This window comes from Camelus bactrianus, chromosome 3 (assembly GCF_048773025.1).
Source record: "Camelus bactrianus isolate YW-2024 breed Bactrian camel chromosome 3, ASM4877302v1, whole genome shotgun sequence".
Classification (NCBI taxonomy): Eukaryota; Metazoa; Chordata; class Mammalia; order Artiodactyla; family Camelidae; genus Camelus; species Camelus bactrianus.
Window position 1 is genome coordinate 115,875,632 of NC_133541.1, and position 22,828 is coordinate 115,898,459.

The 22,828-nt window shown below is 48.8% G+C and overlaps 1 protein-coding gene across 6 annotated transcripts; it reads right to left on the reverse strand.

Moving 5' to 3' along the window:
* Positions 1-585: 585 nt before the first annotated feature.
* On the reverse strand, positions 586-22,788 carry MGAT1 (alpha-1,3-mannosyl-glycoprotein 2-beta-N-acetylglucosaminyltransferase). Of its 6 annotated transcripts, none has more exons than XR_012505731.1 (3): positions 21,417-22,694; positions 1,610-8,788; positions 586-1,414 (listed from the first exon to the last, which is right to left on the reverse strand). XR_012505731.1 is itself a non-coding variant. In XM_074361053.1 (3 exons), the coding sequence occupies exon 3, from the start codon at positions 8,662-8,664 to the stop codon at positions 7,321-7,323; it is 1,344 nt and encodes a 447-aa protein (XP_074217154.1). In that variant the 5' UTR covers positions 8,665-8,788; positions 21,417-21,848; positions 22,774-22,788; the 3' UTR covers positions 586-7,320. The 6 variants fall into 6 exon arrangements, 5 of the variants coding, with proteins under 5 accessions (XP_074217154.1, XP_010948599.1, XP_010948598.1 ...); XM_074361053.1 differs by adding an exon at positions 22,774-22,788 and having other exon boundaries at positions 586-8,788; positions 21,417-21,848; XM_010950297.3 differs by having other exon boundaries at positions 586-8,788; positions 21,417-21,848; positions 22,445-22,694.
* Positions 22,789-22,828: the final 40 nt, after the last annotated feature.

Sequence of the window (22,828 nt, forward strand, 5' to 3'; positions counted from 1 at the left end):
GAGGCCCTACAAGGGGGGAAGTGTAAACAAGACAGGACATGCTTGGAGGAAAAGGGATATGAAGGATGAACCAAAGGAAGAAAAAAACCAAGGGAAAAACCAGGGTCGTTAGCTCAGTTCGGGGAGAGAGGCGTTGGAACCACACGTGTGTGCCATCTGACTGGGTGCAGAGCTGCCCGAGTGTAGACTGGGACCTGATGTCCATCTCTTTGGGCCCCAGGGAAAGGAAACAGTATCACAAGGACAGGTAAGCCAGACTAGCTGTTCCAGGTGAAGCTTCACCCAAGACTTTGATAAAATCCCCAGGTTTGGGGCCATGGGGCTCAGGTCTACAGTTTCAGAAATTTGACTTTCCTGAGTAATTTCTTAACATTTAAATAAACTATTTTTATAACTTAAAAACAAACAAACAAACAAGTAAGTAGTCTGAGAAATCAATTCAACTAAAACTCCGTAAGAGACTTCACAGATTTAAATCCCACTACCTGACAATTCGCCCGGCTGTCAGCAGAGGGCAGCCCTGCCCAATGAAAACCAAGTTCAGATGAGCAACTTGCCGCATAAGCCAAGAATCGAGACAGTTAATCTGGGCAGTGGAGTTACGGATGAACTTTATTTTTTTAATTTTTCCACATTTTACAAAAGCTACACAATGAGCATTATATTACTTATATGAACAGAAAAAAAGTTATTTAAAAATAAGGTATTCTGCAACTTTCTGTCAAATGGTACAGAAAATTATATATTTGCTATATGGAAAAGTATGAATTATTGCATTATCTCAGTGGGAGGAATATGAGTCTTCTTGGTACTGGTCTTTCAACTTCTCTATGGGTTTGAAAATTTTCACAATTAAAAACTTGGAGATTATTTTGAATGTAAATTTTTTTAAAGTTTTGGGAGGAAAAAAAGATACTCATATCTTTTAATTCAAGGACCACTTTTCTCTCAGTAATAGAACCAGTCTCCTAGACAGCCATATCCTCCCTTCCTAGGGATTAAAGAGTAAGTGTTTAAAAATCTTATTCTCCAAATATTTGTTTAAAAATTTCCTTCTGTTTACATAAAATCGTGTAACATTTCAGTAACAGAACATAGTACCTAAGAGTACCAGTGTTACCAAGTCCAAACTCGTTCTGCTTGCCGCACGACAGGCCAATAAACTGGGAGACGAGGTGCTGGGGCAAGGAATGGTGACTTTATTCGGAAAGCCGGCAGACCGAGAGGATGGCCGACCAATATCTTGGAGAACCACCCTGCTCAAGTCAGAATACAGACTCCTATTATACAAAAAAACCCCAAAAAACAAAAAACAGGGGAGGGGGTGTGGTTGGTTGTTGCAAACTTCTTGGCGTAGGAATTCTTTGTTCCTGCAGCTGTCCACATGGGCCACGTCATGGTGCTCCTGCAAAACCTGCAACAAAACAAATGTTATTCTCAATTCTGCAACTTGTTATCTTTACATGAGCGCAGAGCTAGCAAGACTAAGCCTAGAAAACAAAGGAACAGATCTAATATAGAGTCAGATTTGGTTTGCTCTATTACACCAGGTACTATTGTTGCCTAAGGAATCACTCCAAAACTTAGCATCGCAGAACAACCATTTTACTTTGCTCCTATTTGTGGATCATAAATTCAGGAAGGGATTGTCCAGGCAGCTGTCACTTGGAGTGTCCCCTGCAGTTGCAGTCAGGCGTTGGCAGGGCAGCAGACATCTAAAGGCTGGATATGCAAGGTGGCTGATTCGCATGGCTAAGGCCTCTCCAGCGATGCAGTCTCAGGTCATCAGACTTCTTCCAAGGCAGTCTGCACAGCTGGAGGCTCGGGGCTTGTGCAGTCTAGCAAACAAGATAGAGACCAGGCACAGCTACAGGAACAGTAAAAAGATCATGGCTTCCAGGGGTTTGGGGAGAGGGAGGGAGGGATAAACAGATGGAGCACAAGGGATTTTTAGGGCGATGAAATTATCCTGTATGATATTATAGTGATGGCTGCATGTCATTATGTATTTGTCAAAACCCACAGAATGTACAACATCAAGAGTGAACCCTGATGTAAACTATGGACTTTGGTTGATAATAATGTGTCCGTGTTGGGCTGTCAGTTGTACTAAATATGCCACACTGATGAGGGATGTTGAAGGTAGGGGAGTATATATGTGTGGGTGGGGAGGGCTATGTGTGAACTTCCTGTATTTTCTGCTCAGTTCAGCTGTGAACCTGAAACTGCTCTAAAAAAAAAAAAAGTCTATATATTAAAAAAAAAAAAAAAAAAAGATAGCGGCCAGGTCCCCTTTCATGATCTGGGAACTCACTCTTGCTCACTGCATGGCTTAAGAGAAGTTTTAGCTGAACACATGGTTGCCACTCCATTTCCCGGTCTCCCGTCCAACTAGGGGAACTAGAGCAAGTTTTGGTGAGTGGGAGGTAGGGGAAGGTGATATGTACAAATTCTAGGTTTCATTCTAAAAAAGAAGGAGGTGTGCCCTCCCCTCCTCTTTTCCTCCTTTCTGACTGGAGCCAGGGCACCATCTTTGACTAGGAGCTGGGAGCCGTGTGTTGAAGATCATAGAAGACAAAATGGAAGGCTGAGTTCTTGGTGGGTGTGGATCTGCTGGAGCAGCCCTAAGACACCACCCATCTGGACTTTGGAACAAACCACAAATAAAACATCTTATTTCGGCCACGATCATTTTGGGTCTCTGTTCCAGCTGCCATCCTGATACCCTGTTAGCCAAAGGTCCTCTGCTTTTAATATGAGTGTATAGTGCATCTCGTGGAAGGGATACACTGATTTTTGTGAAACAGAGCAGGACCCTGTGAGGCCTTCCCAGAGACAGACATGGGCCCTCCCAGCCCCTCACCCGCAGATACCCCACCTCTTGTTTGTTAAAAAAAAAAAAAAGCTTTAGCCTCCTAGGCCGTCCCAGAGTTCCAAAGAGCAAATTTAATCAGATAAATGAGAAAATTCAGAAACAAAGGAAAGCAGTCAAGCAAGCCTGTGCCTCAAGACAGATGTGGTGCCAGTCCCCACATCAGCACGGGGCCCCTCCCTGATCGGACTCAGGTCCGGCTGCTCACTGCTGGAAAATCAATACCAGAAAGGCAAATATTGGTAGCAGGGAAAGTTGCTCTAATCAGAAAGCTGGCAATCTGGGGAGAAGGCAGACCCCAGTGTCCCCCAAAACCAACTCTGAAGATTCTGTTCAGCCATGACACTTTTTAAAGGGAAAAGAGGGGAAGTAATCTCGACTAATCACTGAGGCAGAAGGTTAGGTTCTGCATCTTTTCCCACTGCATGCAGCATGGCTGACTCCTCGAGATCTTTCTTCAAATGTTATCTTGTCCATGCAGTCTGTCTGCAGGATTGCTAAGGGGGCTGCCGGGGGTAGAGAGCTGCTCATTCTTTTACTACTTAATTTTTCGTTCCTACTTCTATTAATCTAGGGAAAGAATCAACAGGTTAGGCAAGATATTGTGTGCACTTAGAGCATAAGTCAGGAGTTCGGTTAAATGTTACCTAGTGATCTGGTTTTTATAATTAAGGTCAGAGGGAAACAGAGATGAATCAACGGAAAAGTGGCAGAATTGCTCCTTACGTGACCTCTGCCCCAAGCATAAACACCCTGTGTGTGACTTGCCCACCTTAGATGGAGGGTGGGTTGGAACAGATGGAAGTTCAAGGGCTCAAAGGAAATCCCTTCAGGAAGCCTAAAATCCCACGTGTTTGTTGAGGATATTTAAGGAAGAGGGTAAATGATTAAAAACTATGGTGAAGGTGAATATTTGACATGGCTATAAAACAATATATAGAGTATATATAAATGTTTAACTTATATAAAGCTAAATAAACATTTATGTAACTTTATGGGTTTTATAGATGTTTTATCTATTTATTTACATACGTAAGAAAGAAGTCTGATAGGTTTAAACAGAGATAAGGGGGTCGTGTGGATGTGTGAATGTTTATATTATCTGTTTCCTGATTTCGAAAATGAACATGTATTGCTTTTGCAATATGAAAAAAAGTAAATGATACCTATCATTTTAAAAGGGGTGTTGTCTCTAACAATCTAAATGCAGCCCACCCTCACCCCTCCTCTGCCTCCCACCTCGTCCTCAACCCCACCTTCAGCCCTGTCCCTGACCCCCTACCAAGTCCCAGCCTCAATCCCCGGCCCTGGCTGGGTTTTGAAGAAACCCCAGGGGATTAACTGAAGGTTCAGGGGAGCCCTGGCCAGAGACTCTACTCAACACATTTGTTCACACTCGGGGTGACTCACCCTAAAATTAGATCTCACCAGATGACCAAGATAGGAGAGGAGGACAAAAGAGGGAAGACAGAAACAGCAGTGGTTCCAGAGATCAGCAGGAAGTGGAGGAGGAAGGGCTGTGGGTCACCAGCAGAGGCAGAGGGGCCAAGGCCAGGGCAGAGGAGTGGTGGGCCAGCCCGAGTCTCTTCTGGGCCCACAAACATACCTGGTCCCTGCGAGGCCTCCTGCGGGCAGCTGACACCCTGTGCGCCACACGGACACACCCTCCCCCTGCGGGGACTTGCAACCTGCGAGCGCCGAGCCAGTTAGTCACCTTTCAGTGAGGGTCCACCTGGCCTGGGTGCTCTGTTGAGCTGGGTGAGCTCTTTGGAATTATCTTTAATCTCCGAACTCAAGGGTAGCAGAATTCTGCAGGATTTAATGACACCATGCTTGTCCATTTGGTGTTTCCACTTGCTCTGTTACCCACGGGAAGATGGTGGTTTATGAGGAGTGGCAGCCATGCACTTATCAGTCACACCTGAGGATGCCTGGGCATGGTAAAGTTGGCCTCTCTGGGGACCCGCATCAGAAAGAAAAGAATCAAGACACATAGACCTGTCAAAGTGCTCCTCACTTCAGGAGAAACCTGAGTCTCTGTTTCTGTTTTTGTTTTTTTTTTTTAATGGAAGTACTGGGGATTGAACCCAGGACCTCATGCATGCTAAGCATGTGCTCTACCTCTGAGCTACACCCACACCCCCGCCTGCATCTGCAGAGTGTCTCCTCCTTGGTAATCTCTCCAGGAGGACTGCCTTCCCTCCCCACCTGCTGTTTGACTTGGCAGCCCAGTCCCCCTACCCCCATCACCCTGGACCCTGAGGGAGGGGAAACCAGAGTATAGGAAAGCTGAGGAGATGGTCTTGGAGGAAAGGCAGTAAAAGATAGAAATAGAACAGGCCAGACTAAGTAGTGATTATCAGCATGGGATCCATTCAAATCCTGGCTCTGCCTCAACTCGGGGTGTGACCTTGGGCAAACCAACCTCTCTGCGCCTGATTCCTCACCTGTGAAACGGGAGCTCTACTTACCTCCCACGATCGCTTTGAGGATTAAATGAGTTAATACTCAGAACAACGCACTTGGCAAGCAATGTTAAATAAATTGAGCCCTAAGAGTATGGATTCTGGCAGCCAAAGTACACTGGCCCAACTCTGTTAGGCAGGAGGGAGAGCCTCGCAAATCGTGGGTAATGACGACCTCCTGACCCCAGAAGGGAGGCCAGAGCTGCTCCCTTAGTGACCTGGTGACACTCCCTTCTCCACAACTCACCCATCCAGTGTGCAGCTCAAGAATGGTTTGTCAACAAAGTCACCTAGCCCTGTTTTCAAACCCACTAATGAAATCACGCTGGTGGGTCCTAAGCAGCATTTAAAAAAAAAATTGGCAGAAAATAGAAGCCCTTAGGATAGTTATGGGAAAAGTTTGCCATTTATGTGTGGATGTTCCAGGTGGCAGTGTAAAAAACGCATCTCCCTGGGGTCATGGTCAGGACTCTGAGTCCACTGCCAGTTATGAGCTCTGCATCCCAGGGCTCAGGGGCAGGTCCTGGAAGATGCAGAGGAAATGCTGCCTGAGCCAGCAGGGGACACCCTGCACAAGGCACCCACTGCAGGAGGGAATTTCCCATGTCCTCTCTCAGACCAGGCCTTCTGGCTCGGACCAAGCCCAAGGCCACTGAAAGCCCCATGGCCCACCTCTAGCAGCAGCAGGGAGGTGAAGCCTTGGGCCCCCCTCCACCTCCAAGCCTGGCCTTTCCTTCACACCTGTGCCCACCCTCCGCTCTCCCATGACATCCCCCCACTCGCTGCTTGTCTTCATCATCTGCTTTCCTTCCTTCCAGCTCCTTCCTTTTAGTTCTCATTCTCCTTTTCCTCCTTTCTTCCTCTCCCCTTCACCTCCTTTTCCACTCCCTCCTCCTTTTCCGGGGACACACAAACACGCACAGAGTTTTTCAGACAATTCAGCCTTTACTTTATTTTTGAAAATAATTCTGTAGTTTCAATTTTCTTCCATGAACTGAGGTCAGGCAAGAAACAAAAACACACGCATTGCTCTTCAACCCTCCATCTGTACCCTAATCTGTGCGCACGGGAATGCTCAGGGGAGAAGGGAGGGAGGCCGGGCTGAAAGGTCTGAGCTGCTTCATCTCACACTGAGAGGTCCTCCAGAAGCCATGGGCCAAGCCAGTGCGGGCCATCCGAGAGCACAGGGAAGGGATTTTGAAAGGACCAGATGGGGGACAGTCCGTACAAGGAACATGAGGGAGGGGTGCCCCAGCACCCAAGACCTCCCCTCGCCACGGCGGATGAGCTGAGGAGAGGTCTTGCTTTCTCCCTTCAACTTTGCCTCTTAGAATCATGAATCTCTAGGCTGCAGGGAAAGAAGAGCTGAGAGGTCAGGGACAAAGGAGAGAGGGGAGGAAGAGAAACATGGGCAGGAGGCAGTAAACCTTAACAACTTAACAGCTCCCCTGGGTCCCGGATGATGATACCCCTTTGGTTAGTCTCATTTTGGCCACAAATGCATCTCCTCCTCACATATTCCAGCCCCTCAACCTGCTCCAATCGGGGGACAGTGGGCACGGGTGGGGGGCAGGTGTAAAAGGAGGGCTCATACTCTGGCTGGAAGACCCAGGACAGTAAAAAGAGACCTGGTCGAGAGAACTAAGTTGCCAACCTCTCTGCAGATGCCCTAGAAGAAAACCTGGAACATGGAAGTCTGTGGCCTCAACGAGCCCCAGTCTCCCTAAACCACACAGTGGTTTCCTGCTTAGTAATGCTCCCCCAACATGCCCCAGAAGATTCCCCTGATTTGACGTCCTTGAGAAAGGGAGAATAACCCTCACCTTACCATCTGTGCACTCAAATGCCACTCAAAAAAGGGAAAAAAAGGAGATAAATGGACCCAAGAGAAAAACAGAGAGGACGATGCGGTCCAGGGACTGCAGTCCTGTCTTAGCCCACGATATGGCAGGGAGGGGCCCCAGGAGGGACAGGCAGGTGCTGCTAATTCCAGCTAGGATCATAGCCGTCCCACGTCTGGGGTGGGGCCAGGTGGACACGGCGGCCCCGGTACAGGAAGCTGACGATGCCCCGGTAGCCAGCCCTAGGGACACCAGACTTGAGGTCATCCATGACTCCCAGGGCCTTGGCAAAGGCCTTGAAGCTGTCCCTGCCCGTGTACTGCACCCGCACCTCCCCAAGCTCGCTCCGCTCACTGGTCCTCACTTTCTCCACCTGCAGCAGGGGAGCACCGTAGACACGGGCAAGGAAATCTGTGTCGTAGGCTTCCTGCCGCAGGTAGGACAGGTCCAGCTGGGTGAAGGGCACAAAGTGCTGGTTCAGCTTGATAAACTTGAGGTGCTGGTCAAAGAACTGCCCGTGGCTCACACCCTTGCGGCCAAAGGTCATTGTCCTAGAGATTTCAGGCCGCACACAGGCCCGGCCCTGCCGCTGCTCAGGCCGGCGCATCCAGTCGTCCCAGAAGGCCTTGGGCCACTTGGGCTCCAGCTCAGCCCAGAGCTCGGCCAACAGCAGCCAGCCCAGGCCAGGGAAGAAGTCTGTGCGGTAGAGCAGCTCGGGCTTGCTCGAGTCCACCATCTGCTCCTTGCCGTTGTCGTTCCAGGCAGACACACACCAGAGGGAGGGGTCGGCCCGCAGCAGTGGGTAGGTGGCCTGGAAGTACTCAAAGAAGTCTGGAGCCACCTCCAGGTCATCCTCCACCACCACCGCCGCTGGGAACTTGAACGTGTGAAAGACCTGCCCCAGCGCCCAGCGGTAGTGCCGTGCGATCTTGTAGTAGCCCTGGAACTTGCGGTGGTCGGGCGGCACTGCGATGTTGCTCAGGTCGGGCTGCCGGATGTGCGTGACGGCACTGCCGTAGGAGGCGATGACCTGGGCTGTCTCCTCGTGCCCGCAGTCCTGGCTGACGATGATGGGGAAGCGCTCAGCCGAAGGCCGATAGTGCAGCAGCTTGTCCAAGCAGCGCCGGACAGTGCTGCGGTCACAGGCGATGACCAGGATGGGGATCACAGCTGGTGGGGAGGTCACAGGCACGCGCGGTGGCACAGGCGGGGCCACGGTGGGTACCCTCCACCGCTGGCTCCACCTAGCATGGTGTTCCCTGATCTGCTGCAACAGCCCCCGCTGCCGCTCCAACTCCACCTCGGCGTCCTGGGCCAGGCGGATCACCTCCCGGGTGAGGCTGGCGGGGTCGTCATCGAGCGCGCTGTCTGCGGGCAGCCTGCCAGGCGCCGGGCGCGTCCAAAAGAAGAGGAGCAGCAGGGCGTTCCAGGCCACAAAGAGGATGGCGCCCCACAGCACAAGCCCTGCTGGCTGCTTCTTCAGCATCCTGGCCCCCGCGGGGGAGGCGGGCAAGGGTGGGGCTCAAGGTCGCCCTCGTCTTGCCGGGCTCACACCCCCGAGTCCTAAGGATGCTTCCTCTGGGCTCTGGGGTTAGCAAGCAGCCACGCACCTGAGCAGAGGAGAGAGAAAACCAACCATCATCACAAAGGCACGGGGCTGCCCGGGGGTGGCAGAATGGGGCGGGGGAAGTGTCCAGGAACAGGTGAAGAAGTGCAGGATGAGGAAGGCCAGGGGGTTAACTCCAGGGCTCTCCTAGAAAAGAGCTGCCTGTTCCCTTATCTGTAGGGTCAATCTATATGGGAGAACACGGTTAGGATAACACTCCCCGACTCCAAAATAAATTCACGAGTCCTCAGAAAAGCAATACTTGGTGGGGGGAGCAGTGTAGAGTGTGATGGCCATAGGAGAATGGAAGCAAAGGAACTCCTCGTCCCCATTCCCTACCTGACAGATTTCATTTCCCATCTTCCATCCAGAGCTTAGGAGAGGTGTGGGTAAGACTACTCGCCTGCCATTCCTCAAATCAAACTGCCCAAAGATTACTGATTTTAAAACTCTAATATCACACCTCAGGGCTAAAGCCAGCACCTTACCCAATAAGGAAGCACCAGCAGCATTCACACGAAGGTCAAAGCCAAGCCGCCCACGGTCTACATGACTATTTAACATTCTGTTGGAGGGATCAGCCAGTGCAACTGGACTGCAGAACACAATTAAAGGCAGAGGAAGTGGAAAAGAAGCAAAGCTATCTGAACCTATTGATGCCATGAGAATATACCTGGAAAACTCTAAGAGAATCAATGATAAACTCAACCCGAACAGTCAAAGAATTTGAGCAACGTAGTGGGATATAAAAATTAACATGTGAAGATCAATAGCCTTCATGTCCACAAATAATAACTCATTTACAAAAGTAATGAAAGACAAAACCCTATTTATAATAGCTATGAAAATGATATACTATTTAGGAGTAAACTTAACTAGAAATATTTAAAACTTCATGAACCTATAATTCCTGAAAGACGCAAAAGAAGACTGAACTATCCCTTATTCTTGGTTAGGACATCTCAGTGTCATCAAAAATCTCAATAAAAATGCTTTTTTATGGAGCTAGACAAATTGGTGCTAAAGTTCATGTGAAAAAAATAAGCGTAACAGAACATCTAGAAAAATGATGAAAATGAGCCGTAAAGAAGGACTAGCCCTACCAGATATTAATATCCTACACATTACAAAGCCTCTATAATTAAGTTTGTGGTGCTGGTATGTAAACAAACAGATCATCCAAAGGAACAGAATTTAAACTCCAGAGATAGACTCAACTACATGTAGAAACCTAATGTAATGACAAAGGGGATATTTAGAATTACTGGGGCAAAAAATAGTCTTTGGGGAAAAAAAAAAAAGATCCGTATACAAGAGTAAATTCTAAGTGGATTAGATACCTAAATAAAACTAAAAAAATAAAACTATACGAGTGCTAGAAGAAAACATGGGTCAATTCCTCTACAACCTGGTAAAGGCAAAGGCTTTCTAAGTAGACCCAACATGCAGATGCAGTAACATTAAAAGGACTTTTGCACGGCTAAACACACCATAAGCCAAGTCAAAAGGCAAATCACAAACTGGGTGAGAATACCTACAACATGTATCACAAATAAAAAGCCAATGTCCTAACAGACAAAGAACTTTCTAAAAACTGAGGGGAAAAGAGGCCAAAACTCCGTGTCTAAAAGACTAGGGCAACTCACACCAAAAAATACTAAAATGGTCCTCAGACATATGAAAAGGTGTTCAAGTTCACTCATAAGAAAAATTCTCATTCAGACTGTGTACTAAGATAACATTTCTCACCCACCAGACTGGCAAAAACTCAAACACTCGTCCCAGTCTTGTAAGTGTCAACTGAAGAATAGAAGTTCTTAATTTTGATTACGTCTTAATTATCAGGGTTTCTTCCTTTTATGAATCACGCTTTTGGCATTGAATCTAAGAAATCTTTGCCAAAGTCACAAACATTTTTCCCCCCTATGTTTTCTTTTTTAGATTTTATAGTTTCAGGTTTTACATTTAGGTTTATGATTCATTTTGAGTTAATTCTGGTATATGGTGTAAGGTATGGAACTAATGTCCTTTTACAGCAGTTTGGCAGTTTGTCAAAATGCTAAACAGAGAGTTACCATCTGACCCAGCAAGCCCACTCCTAGATATATATACCCAAGAGAAATGAAAACATATGTCCATACAAAATCCTACATGGAATGTTTATAGCAGCATTATTCATAATTGCCAAAAAGTGGAAACAACCCAAACGCCCATCAACAGGGGAATATGGATAAACAAACTGTGGTTTACCCAAAGAATGGAATAATATTCAGCAATAAAAAGGAACACACTACTGATACAACACATGGATGAATCTCAAAATAATTAGGCAAGATGTGAAAAAGCACATACATTATGATTCTATTTACATAAATCTCCAGAAAATACAAAGTAACCTATGTTCGCAGAAAGGAGATCAGTGGTTGCCTGGGGTTGGGGGCGGTGAGGAGTCCAAGGGGAGGTATTACAAAGAGACACTAGGAAACTCTGTGGGGTGATAGTTTCATGGGTGTATACATATGTCCAAACTTATCAAAATGTACATTTAAAATATGTTAAGTTCATTATATGTCATTTATAACTCAATAAAACTGATTTTTTTTAAAGCCATTATTGGGTCAAATGACAAAATTGGAATATAAACAGTAGATTAAGGTATCAGTGTTGACTAATTGGTAACCATATTGTGGTGACAAAAAAAAATACCCCAATTCTTAGGTAATACATAGTGAAGTAATTAGGGGTAGAAGGCCATAGTGGACACCAACTTCTCAAATGCTTCAGAACAAAAGTATCACGTATCATGGACACCAAACGGAGCAAAATGCTAATAGGTGAATCTGAGTAAAGGGAATATGAGTGTCCTTGTACGATTTTTATTCTTGCAACTGTTGTATGGTTTGAAATTATTTTCAAATAAAATTTCTTAAAATCAAACATGGCGACATAGCTCACAGCTCTGACTAGCTTTGTGCAATACGGCCGCAGCTGGGCATATCAGTAAGGGGAACTGGGACAATCCACTTGCTCTAAAGTCCTCAGTCACTCAATGGCATGCACCACACACCTGCTGTCTGCCAGGTTCTGGGAAACGATTGGGACACACATCCCATAAGAAGAATGCATGGTCCCACCAACCCCCGCACTCTACCAGACCCCATTACTCGGAGGGATCTACCACACCCTCCAATTCCGGGACAGCTGCCAGGCCTGACTGTGCAACTCTCTCCCCGGCATCCTTGCCTCTGGTCTCAACACTTCACACCCAAAAGTTTCAAGGATATGCTCTCTTGTGCTGGCTGTTCTGCCAGTTACTCTCTACCTCACAGCCCAGTTCTCTAATCCTAGCCAAAACCTCGGGCCCCAGATTTCATCTCTGTGCTCCTGGGCTCTCAAGCAGACAGATCCAGTATCAAAGGATCAAAAGGGCTGATCCTGAAGGGTCTTGAAAGGGAATGGATTCTGCCTCCCTCCTCCAAGACCCTCCCAGCTCCTGCAAGCACCAAGTCTTCCTCCCAGAAACCATCTACCCTCACAACTCCACAGCACCAGTCTTTTCAGAAACCTCAAGCCCATTTCTGTTGTGTCATTAAATTTCCGTTTTATCCATGCTCATATACCAATCAGGATTTCCTAGAAGAGAGACACACACAGATTCCCAGTTTCTTCCTCACTCCCCTTCCTCAGGATATAGTCAATGTTGGATTCCCTAACCCCCAACATCCTGCCTCCTGACTAGGCAGGAAAAGCCTTCAGGTCAAGGGTTGGGGGAAAGAAAAGAGAAACTGAACTCTATCAGCTGAAGTGTCTGTTGGCTTCAGGGCTGGAGCAGCAGGCCTGTCTCTGACTTATTATGAAATACTCAACACTTCATGTAGCTTCTCAGCTGGTCTACCACTATCACTAACCTTGCTTTCCTCTAAGTAATCTTCCCAACAGCAACACAGCATCCTTCTTAAAGTATATGCCTGGTCAAAGCACTAGCCTGCCTTAAAAACCATCAGAGGCTACCACTGCCCACAGAATAAAACTCAGATTCATTTTTATGACACACAGGGCCTTCACAACAAACCGACTCAAACATCCCTTTTCAACCTCTCCTCCAACCACTAACCCCATGAACCCTGTATTCTGGCTTCAACAGGCTACTTAATTCCCCCAGTTAAGTACACTTTGTATGTTGCTGTATCTTTGCTCCGCTGGTCCCGCATCCTTATACATTATCCAAAGCCCCCACCCACAGGCACTACATATCCTTAAGGACCAAGTTCTAGTGAGTCCTTCCTTAACATCCAGGCAGAGCCAGGCCTCCTACAACTCTACTCCCACCGTACTCTCTCCACACCTCCCGTCTTTCTCCTCCGCACTGTAACAAAATCTGTGGCTCTGCTGACCTGGGGGTCTCATCTTGCTCCTTAGAAAAAAAACACTCTGTGACCTCTAAACCTATCACAGTGCTTGGCACATGTATGAAGTTCAAGTAGCCAGATGGAGAACTGCTTGCATTATTAACCAAATCAGGGAGAAAGAAGGCCGAACCTGCAGCCTAACAGTAAAGGATTACATTTTCCAAAGATGACTACTGCATCTCCCATCCCCCATGCTCTTCTTACAAAGTGACAATGACACTCCTCCCTCCAGAGCTGCGCGAGGTGAGGTCTACGTTCCCTCTCTTTGATCTGTGACTACAGAGGAAGTGATGATTATGTGACTTAAGAGACTAGTTCATGAAAGGCAACAGAGTTTCCACTTGGTGCTCCTGAGATGCCTGCTCTTGGAAACCAGCCACCAAGGTAAGAGGACACCCAGGCCACAGAGACGGGACACCCGTTGGTATTCCAACTGACAACCAGCATGAACCACTAGACACGGAAGAAGCCTTCCAGGTGATTCCAGCCCCAGCTACATCTGACTGCAACCGCATGAAAGACCAGGAGCAAGAACCACATAGCTGAGACAGGAATAAAATAACTCTGTTGTTTTTAAGCCACTAGGTTTTGGGGTGATTTGTTATGTGGTAATAAGTACCTGAATAAACGAGTAAAATAGAATCTCAGTAGCCTTGATCAGCAGAGCAATTGTTCCTCGTGCCCTCTGCACTCAGGCCCCAAGTCCAAATTCTGAGGCCTGCCTCAACTCATACTCTCTTCCTTACTAGATTATCTACTGCTGAATAATAAAAGCACCTAGTGGCTTAAAACAGTAATAATCATTTATTCCCTCTCAGTTTCTATAGGTGAGGAATTTGGACAGTGCAGCACAGACCTGTCTTTGCTCTGCAATGTCTGGGAGACTCCCCTGCAGGCTAATTCTCTCACATGTCTGCAGGCTGATGTTGGCATCAGCTGAGATGTCAGCTGGAATGCTGGCTGGAACACCTCCATGTGGTCTGTCCACATGGCCTGGGCTTCCTCTGAACATGATGGCTGAATTCCAAAAGTGAGTGTCCCAAGGGAAAACACAAGTCAGGTGAGCTGTACCCTTTTCATGATCCAGCCTTGGATCACTTCTGACTTATTCACAGATCAGGGGAATCACGAGTTGCTGGCTACACTGAAGGGAAGAGAAACACAGATCCCCCCACTACCGGGTGGGAAGAGGGCAGTGTCCTACTGTGACAACTGTAGAATGGAAATATTTAAGGGTGTGGCCATTCTGGGAAAATACAATCTGCCACACCTCCCTTTTCTAAAACAGAACAACAGTCCTTAACCTTGACCTGAGTCCCTGATGTTCTACCATGACATTTACCCACAAAGCACTTTTATTTGCCAGTGTTTTCACAGCTTCTTCAGGGAAGTGACACAGCTGGTCGCACCAAGTACAAAGACATCTGCACTGTGGCGGGAGAGGAGTGAACCTTTTTAGTAAATAAAACCCTAAACCGAAACCCAGGAGGCTCCGGGCAGGTCCTGCCACCCGCTGTGGGTCTCAGTTTCCTCTTCTGTAGAAATGCCTAGGAGCTGTGAGATCCCTTTCTAAAACTCCGCTTCCCATGGTATCCTCTAGCCAGTCCTCCGAGGCCAAAAAAAAAAAAAAAAAAAAAAAAAAAAAAGTTTCTTAAAAAGCAAGAGAACAACAGATCATCAAATTCCCATTGTGAACCATAGACCAGAAGTCTAATTTAGCTTTTAGAAAGCATGAAAGTTGAAGGAATGTTGACAGGCCTGCCCTTCTATCTCTGTCTTGCTTAGTATGTTAAATGCCTAAAAAAATCAGAAAGTATAGAACATACCACAGATAATGGAGACCTAACGGAATTACATTCTTGTTCATTACCAGAACTCTGCTAGACTCCTGTACCATGTACCAGGCTCCATAATTTCAGAAGGATGTTAGAACTGAAAGGGAGTCAGAGAAAATGCACTAAATAATTCAAGGGCTTAGAGAATAAGACCTAGGAGGGAAGGGATGCAGGTTATTCATCCTGGAAAAGAAAAGGCTAAAGGGAAATACGATGCTAGTGCAGCAAAAAGCACGAAGGCCTGGGAAACCAAGTAACCTCGGGCAAGTCACTTGTGCCTTGGTTCTCTCATTTGAACAGGAAAAGGGTTGATCTGGATCATCTCCAAGGTCCCTGGGCCCTGATGACGAAAAGGGCAGTGACAATTTCCCCCATGTCCCAAAAAAGAAATGAGTTTAACCTGTCACATATGCCACTGAGTTGAGACATACCACGATGCTTTCTAACCTGAGAAAAGGGCAGAGAGTGGGGATCCAGGAGAGAGACCGCAGTGGTGTCGGGTAATGGGGTCAGGGAGGGGTGATTCAAGATTTGAGGCAGACACAGGAGGATGTAAGCATCTAAGAGAAAAGGCTGCATGGTCTGAAAAGTATTATAAACGACAGAAAATGAAGCTGAACCTCTCAGCCAGCCGCGTTCTTAAAGCAAAGGCTAATTAAACACGTCACAGGGGCAAAGGTTAACCAAAGTGGAGCCTCATCCCGGGGCTCATGGTTCTGTGCAGACACAGAGTAGGTGGCTGGCCACAGCCTCTCTGCTCCTGAGTTTATAAGATGGGGGCCCTGCACGACTCAGGGGTCCCCTACTCCACACACTTTAGCAAACAGGTAGGAAAAAGTTTTTTTTTTTTGACAATTTACACATTTCTACATTGAGTCAATTCTTCCTTTCGGCAGAGGAGGAAGAACCCCTAGGAACTTGTGGAAAGGACGCTGGGGTGGGGTCTGGGGAAAGGCCACCCCGCATTCCCCTCCCCAGACCGTCTCAGGCGACCCCACCTCCACCAGGCCCGGCACCCACGGACGCCCGGAGGCTGGGTTTCACCCCCGCCTCCCTGCCGGCGGAGCCCGCCCTCTCCAACAGCTGGAGGCCCGGGATTCCGAAAGCTGAACGCAGAGTTCCACTTCCCGGCTCGGGAGGGGGCGCGCAGCCGGGACCCGGGGCGGCCCGGGCCAAGTCCCTCTCGCTGGGGCTCCCGGGCACCGCGGCTGTCGGGGGACCCGAGCCCCGGGAGCGTCCTCTCGGCTCCCGCGGAGCCTCCCTGTCAGACCTCGGTCCCCTTCCGGGGACCAGCCCCAGAACTGACGGACGCCGGAGTCCCGGGGCCCCTACTCACCAGGTCCTTCCAACTCCGCGGCCCTGAACTTGGCCCGCCCCGGGGCGTGGGGAGCGAGCCCGGTGCCCCGGCGCGTCCCGGGCGCTCGCGCGGCTGCCGGCGCCTTCCGCCTGGCCGGCCCTTCCTGCAGCGCGCCGGGGCCCGACCGCCGGGCGGGCAACGTGGCCCTTCCCCGGGGAGGGCGGGGCGGGGCAGGCCGGGGGGCGGGGCCCACCGCCCCTCCTCGCCTGGGGCCCCTGCTTCCCCGCCTGGCCCCATCGCCCGACTTCTCATAAGAACACCCCAACTTTTCCGGGGCCCCCAACTTCGGGAGATGCTGTGGAGGCAGCTGTTACCACTGGGCCCTGCGCTGCTCCCAATCGCAACGCCACGAGTCGATATCCGTCAGCGCAACCACACTCAACCCACTCCAGTCCAGACTACTCCTGACGACTCCCCAGACCCAGCCCGAGCCCAGGACCTCCTGGAGTTGAGGGGGAGAGCCTAGCAGCCGATCTCAGGAGTGCGTAAACCAAACCCAAGGCCAAGGGTCTGGTGGCCTGCTCCCCGCAACCCCTAGCTTCCGGGAGGGAGGAGTCAGGGGCAATGGAGGGGCTGCAGGGTACAGGGATGTGAGAACAGGAACCAGGGCGCCAAAATGGAAGCCAGGGAGGAAACACCTGCAGCCAAAATCGAGAAACATCAAGTTTTTTCTTTTTCTTTTCTTTGTCTGTTTATTCCTTTCCGGGTGGGGAATGGGTGCTGTTAGTTCTGAGTAAAAGAGCAGAGACAGAACTTTCCCCAGGGCAGACCCACCAGACCTAAAGAGGAAAAGCCTCAATCAGGCTCGTGGTAGCCCCGTGAAAGGGGATGGGGGAAGACCCTGGAAAAGCCTAGATGTCTATATCTGACCCTAAGAAGTGAGGGTGGGGAGCTGAGAACCGGCTGCTCATGCAGACGACTTTCCTGAGAAGGAGTGAGTCCAAGGCCAGCCCTACCATGTGATGGGACCACTCTTCTGGCACTAGCACCTTCCCCCATCCACTTCCCTCCCGTGCTCCAGAGCACAGAGCAGGCCAGAACTTTGTGGTGTGTGGTTACTGACTGACTTCCCTCCCTAACTTGTTTCTAATTAAAACTAGGAAATAGGCAGGGTTCTTGAGAAACAAAGGCAGGACATGCCCTAAAGTTCCTCACATAGGGGTGAGGAGTTCAAACAAAATTGCACAGAGGCCTCCACATGCCAGACCCCTTCCTCAGCCTCTCCTTTAACTTTCCTAGCAGCTCTGCACAGTATCCGTTATCATCCCATTCCACAGATGAGGAGTTTGAGGCTTAGGTTAAGTGCCAACTTGCTGAAGGTCACAATATCTAATGAGGGTCATGGCCGAGTTTTAGACCCAAGCATTACTGCTTCCAAAGATGGAAACTCATTCCCTCCCCTCATGCAGCCTTGAGTACAGTGCTCTTTGAGATGACTGTGTGTCCAATGACAGGCACACAGTGGGACAGCAGGGAAAACCTGCAGTTGGAGCTGACACCTCAGTGAGGCTGGACTGTATGTGGGTGTGTGTGTGTGTGTGTCCACGGTCTCCAGTTCAGCTGACTATATGGAATGTGACAGGAGATGGGAGCTCATGCTCATGTGCCAGCCAGCAGCCGATGTTTCTGTACCTCGGCTCTCTAAACTTTTCCTCATGGAAGGCCTAATACTAATACTCCATGTCAAGGCAAAAGGAAAAATCATAAAGTTTCCTGAAAGTGTGAGAAGTTGGGAAATACTGTATATCCAAGATATTAGGAGCTGAAGTCAGTGTCCAGGACAAAGGACATAATGGAACGCTGAAAGGCTGGGAAAACAACCAGCCCATGAGATGCCAGATTCCCACCTCTACCAATAATCCTTCTCCATCTAAGGCTGTTCAGTGAGGAACAGGACAGGTGACTGTGTGCCAAAACTCACGCCCCATCGCTACAGTCCTCTGTTTAAATTCCAAGGCTCCCAGGAAGATCTAAGAGTAGAAATTCCCTGACTGTAAGAGGACTGGCCCAAAACAAAAGGACCTGGTTAAAGAATCAAGCTGAGCTGAATTCTTGGATGGAAGCAAGAGAAAACATTTGGTTTGAGAGGCAAGAAGCCAGGGTGATGAATGCCAAACTGACCTGGGAAAAGAGGCTCTTGACTGAGGTTTCATGGAAAGGGGTTTGGGGGGAAGGAGGGCAGAAACAAGGAGGCAGGTGACTGAATTCTGGGGATGAAACTGGGATTGGATTCTGTGAGGATGGAAAGAATAGGAAGATCTGGTCCCAGCCAACCCCAACTACTTCCAAAAGAGGCCTGGAGAAATAAGAAGGAAGTGAAAATTGTTTCAGGAAACTGCTCTCCCATAAACTACGCCCAAGATACCCTGTATTTTTTTTATAATTTGGAAAGAATTCATGCTCTGAACTTAGAACAGGACTTAGCTTGAAACCATCAGCAGAAATAAAAGCAAAGTTTGAAATCAATGATGTATCTATTTTCCCCTCTCCCCTCCTCTCAACATCCCCACTCCCTAGACAGACCCAGAACCTCAGCTCATCAAGACCAAAGAAAAAAGATTAACATGATAATCACTGAGCACTGTCTGTGAAATGGAACTTTTGGTTAGCCACTGCCAATTCCTTTTGGAAGAAAAAAGCGTATAAATAAATTCAGTTACAACACACACAACATTTGGTTAAGTCTATCACTGGTCCTGGCTAAGTGGTTAGACCCCCAGTGAGTGCGGTGCCTTGGCATCCTGGCACCTCCGTGAGAAGGCTGATGGCTGTCTTGAGAGGACTGTCTTGTGGAAGGGTCAGGCAGAGGGCAGGAATACTGCTTTCAGCGGAAACGACAGGGAAGAGGAATTCTGGCTTACTCTAGGGAGGAAATGTCTTACCAGAGAGGCTGGCTGACAGGGCACTGGAGCTCCCCTCCCTGGAGGTCTGCAGCAGAATCCGGACGGCCCTTGTCAGGTCAGATGCTGTAAAAACCAGCACAGCCCTGGGCAGGCGATCACAGTGTCTGCCACTCCACACTTAGGCAAGCCCTTCCTGCTCAGGGCTTCCAAAGCATCCCCTCAGGAAGAATAATCCCTGCTCTGTTCTCTTCACAACAATGTGGTGACGAAAAACTGACCCAATACAATAGCCTGGATACTTCACATAATGTAAGCACTGTACAAATACAGCACAACTCTGTTACTCCCAGTGCTTCGAAGCACTCCCAGGCCTCCCAGGCAGGATGAGGGCTGCAGAGGCATCCCGGGACCACACGCCCCTGAGGGTGATCCTGGTGTCTAAGCAAAGACTAGCACCAGAAATTTGCTGGGCAAAGCTGGGGGTGGTGACATGCCCACCCTGAAATCCACACCTTTTGAAGTAGAAGCCTGGCCCCAAAGGGGCTGCCCCAGGCGTCAGACCAGAGAAGAACAACCAGACCAGGAAGGGTGGGTCAGGAACTCCACCCAGTTCTGTCTGCCCAGCCCTCAGGCCACTGGGGGACTCAGGGACTCCTATGGCAGAGAAGCAAGGGAGGAAAAAAGAAAGACACTAAGTCAGAAATGCATGATTTTGGCTTGCAAATGACCTCTGTTATTGTTGCCAGCCCCCAGTGAATGTGAGGTCCAGGTGTTACACAGCCAGTGAGAGGCAAAGAGATGCTAGAAGCCAGGCTTCCTAACCTTAGCTGAGGCCACCATACCCCACTGTCCATCAAAATTCCCAACACCTCTCTTTTCTGCTGTTGCTGTCACTGAGAAAAGCAGGCACCATGGCACGGGTAAACTGGAGTTCAAGGAAGGAGCAAGCAAGAAGTACAAAGGTGACCTTAAACAGGTTCTGCTTCAAGTGGGAACAGAGCCTGTGAAGATACAGAAGGCTAAAAAATGGCAGTCTGAAAAAAAAAAAAAAAAAACTGGCATCTTACAGAGCAGGAGAGAAGACCAGGCTATGGCATAGGGAGGAAAGGTCCAGTGTCACTCCAAGAACTGGAGATCCATCTCCCAGCCAGCCACTCAGCCCTTGAGTCTTACATTTTCCTCCACTGACACTTCCTTACACTTCAATCTGCTACCAAGCACTTGCCAAACTGACTGGAGAGCTCTGAGGGTTGACACCAGGTATCTGGCAGAAGCCCTCAACCTCAGATCTCCTTGAACCCGTGCAACTTTGCCACCACTTCATGACCCCAGGTATTGTGTATCAGCAAAAGGATGAGACAGATTCAGGGCCGGATTTTAATTAAGGACAAATAAGGCTTCTGAAAGAACACTAATTCAATAAAAGAGCAGAACTCCTAATTCAGGGTTTTTCCTCTATGTACTGTCTATACAAGCATATCAAGCAACGTCAGTGTCGCTGTTGTACGAGTACACGGCCCTGGATACTTCTCCAAATCTACCATTTCATTTGCTCCTTGTTAACAACCTGTGGATGGCTTGCAAAGTTCGTTATCCTCATTTTGCAAGTGAAGAGAACACGAATCCTGATTCCCAAACCCGTGTTCTGTTCCTCTGCTCTTTCCATGAGGTTTCACAGCCTACACGTTCTTATTGGGGAAGGAGGAGAGACAATTTAGTAAGTTCTCTGGACCATCTCCCACCTGCCAGTCCCCCCAAGGAGGTTCTATTCAGTTAGCGCCCCAAAACACAGCAGCCTGCCTCTGCCTGGATAATCCATTCCAGGGTTGTACTTAGCCCAGATTGACTTGGAATCCTATTATCTCAGTGTTGAAAAGGCCCTTACAGGTAATCTGATTCAATCTCCCTTCTGAAGCCTGAATTATTTTCATGTTCTCCTTGGCCTACCCTACAACTGCCATTGCCCACAACCTCTTACAAGGTACTCCTCCTGCCTGGGTAAGGAGAGGCTAGGAACAAGCCTGCACCCCTAGACAGTGAAGGGGAAGTGAAGCTTCCTGTGACCCATCAGGTTCCAGGTTCTCATCAGGGCACTTCCTGAATGGCTGCATCCCCAGACTTACCCTACTCAACACTTTCTGCATGGGAGCAGCAAGACACCAAGCGGGAAATGAGACAGGAGCCTTACCTTTCTTCTCTTCTCTCAGCTGCTCCCCTGAAGATCATCAAACCCCCATCCAGCACTCCATTTCCAAAACTGAGAATCCCAAATCAGATACACCAAACAAATTGCAGCTTCTCTCCTCTTATCCAGGTCCAAAGTCCATGGCTGAGTGAACTGAGGGGGAGGAGTCTGGGGGGGGAAGGGGTATGTCCAGGCCCCTCCCCCCCCACTGCAGGCTTCAGTGTCCCTCCCAGGGGTCTGTTACATCCCTTCATTCAGCTGGTTTATTAAGCCCACAGTCTGGTGATAGGCAGATCCCAGGTACTATCCCATCTTTTGTTCAGGGAGGGGAAGGCATCCACTGTGAGGGCTGGCCAGTCCGTCTTCTGCTGGGGCTCATGAGAAGAAACAGGCCTTAGAACCAGCATGGCCCAGGAAGCTGATTTCTGTTTTAACCTGCAGAATATTTAAACATCATGACACTCTCTAATCTATTATATACCCAAAGGGATTCCTAAGATTCCCTACCTAAATTACATTCCTTTACTCAATCATCAAAAACCCTTCCTTAAACACTCCACAAGGTTATACAAAGTACCTACCTCACTCACATACTGCACCCCAAAACACAGTCACTTCATCAATATGTACGCACATGAAGGCTTAGGATAAAGTAAAGATAGCACCTATTCGCACTGTAGAGAAGTAACCAAAACCACTAGTGTGTGGAGACTGTCTTCTAACAAATAGAGAAAAGAACATCCTCCTGTTCTAGTGTCTTGTTAGTGCCACACACTAATCGCCCTACATCTCCCAAGCTTCTTAGGGTGTGCAGTGTTTTAATCGGCCAGCTCTCCCTGACTGAACTAAATCCATTCCAGACCTAGATGCTGGCGCCTTCCACAAGCATTCTTTGCTCCCTTCCCTTCACCCTCACCTCCCCCTCTGCTTCCAAAACTGTGCCAAGGATGTAATTCCCAGCCTCGGTCAAACTCCTTCCCGGGGCCACTCCCGAGAGCACTCTCCTGGAATGTTAGAGGTCCGAGTCCTACCAGCAATAGTCCCAGTGATGTTCCAATTTTGCAATCCAGTAGCCCACCCTGGCCGCTCCCTCCCTTCTAAGTTTATTCTCAAACATCACACACATACACATACACACACGCAAGCACGCACACACGCACGCGCCCTTCCTTCCTGTAGGGGCGTGGCGTCCACAAGAACGCCCCCCCACCCAGCCAAGAATTTAACTCCTCCCACCCTTCTCGGAATCCCGAGCTCGGTGTTCACCCGGGAAGAGGATGACAACGCGATCCTCTCTAGACTCTGTCACCCACCCCTCCACCGCCGGACGACCCTCGCCCTAACTGCGCTGGGTCTTTACCTGGGTCCCGCCCCCCCCAACCTCGGCAGGGAGCCGCGGCCCCCCCCAGATCGGA

Bases quoted from the DNA above. Each gene is read 5' to 3' on its own strand.
- MGAT1 (XM_074361053.1), bottom strand. From the start codon at position 8,664: ATGCTGAAGAAGCAGCCAGCAGGGCTTGTGCTGTGGGGCGCCATCCTC.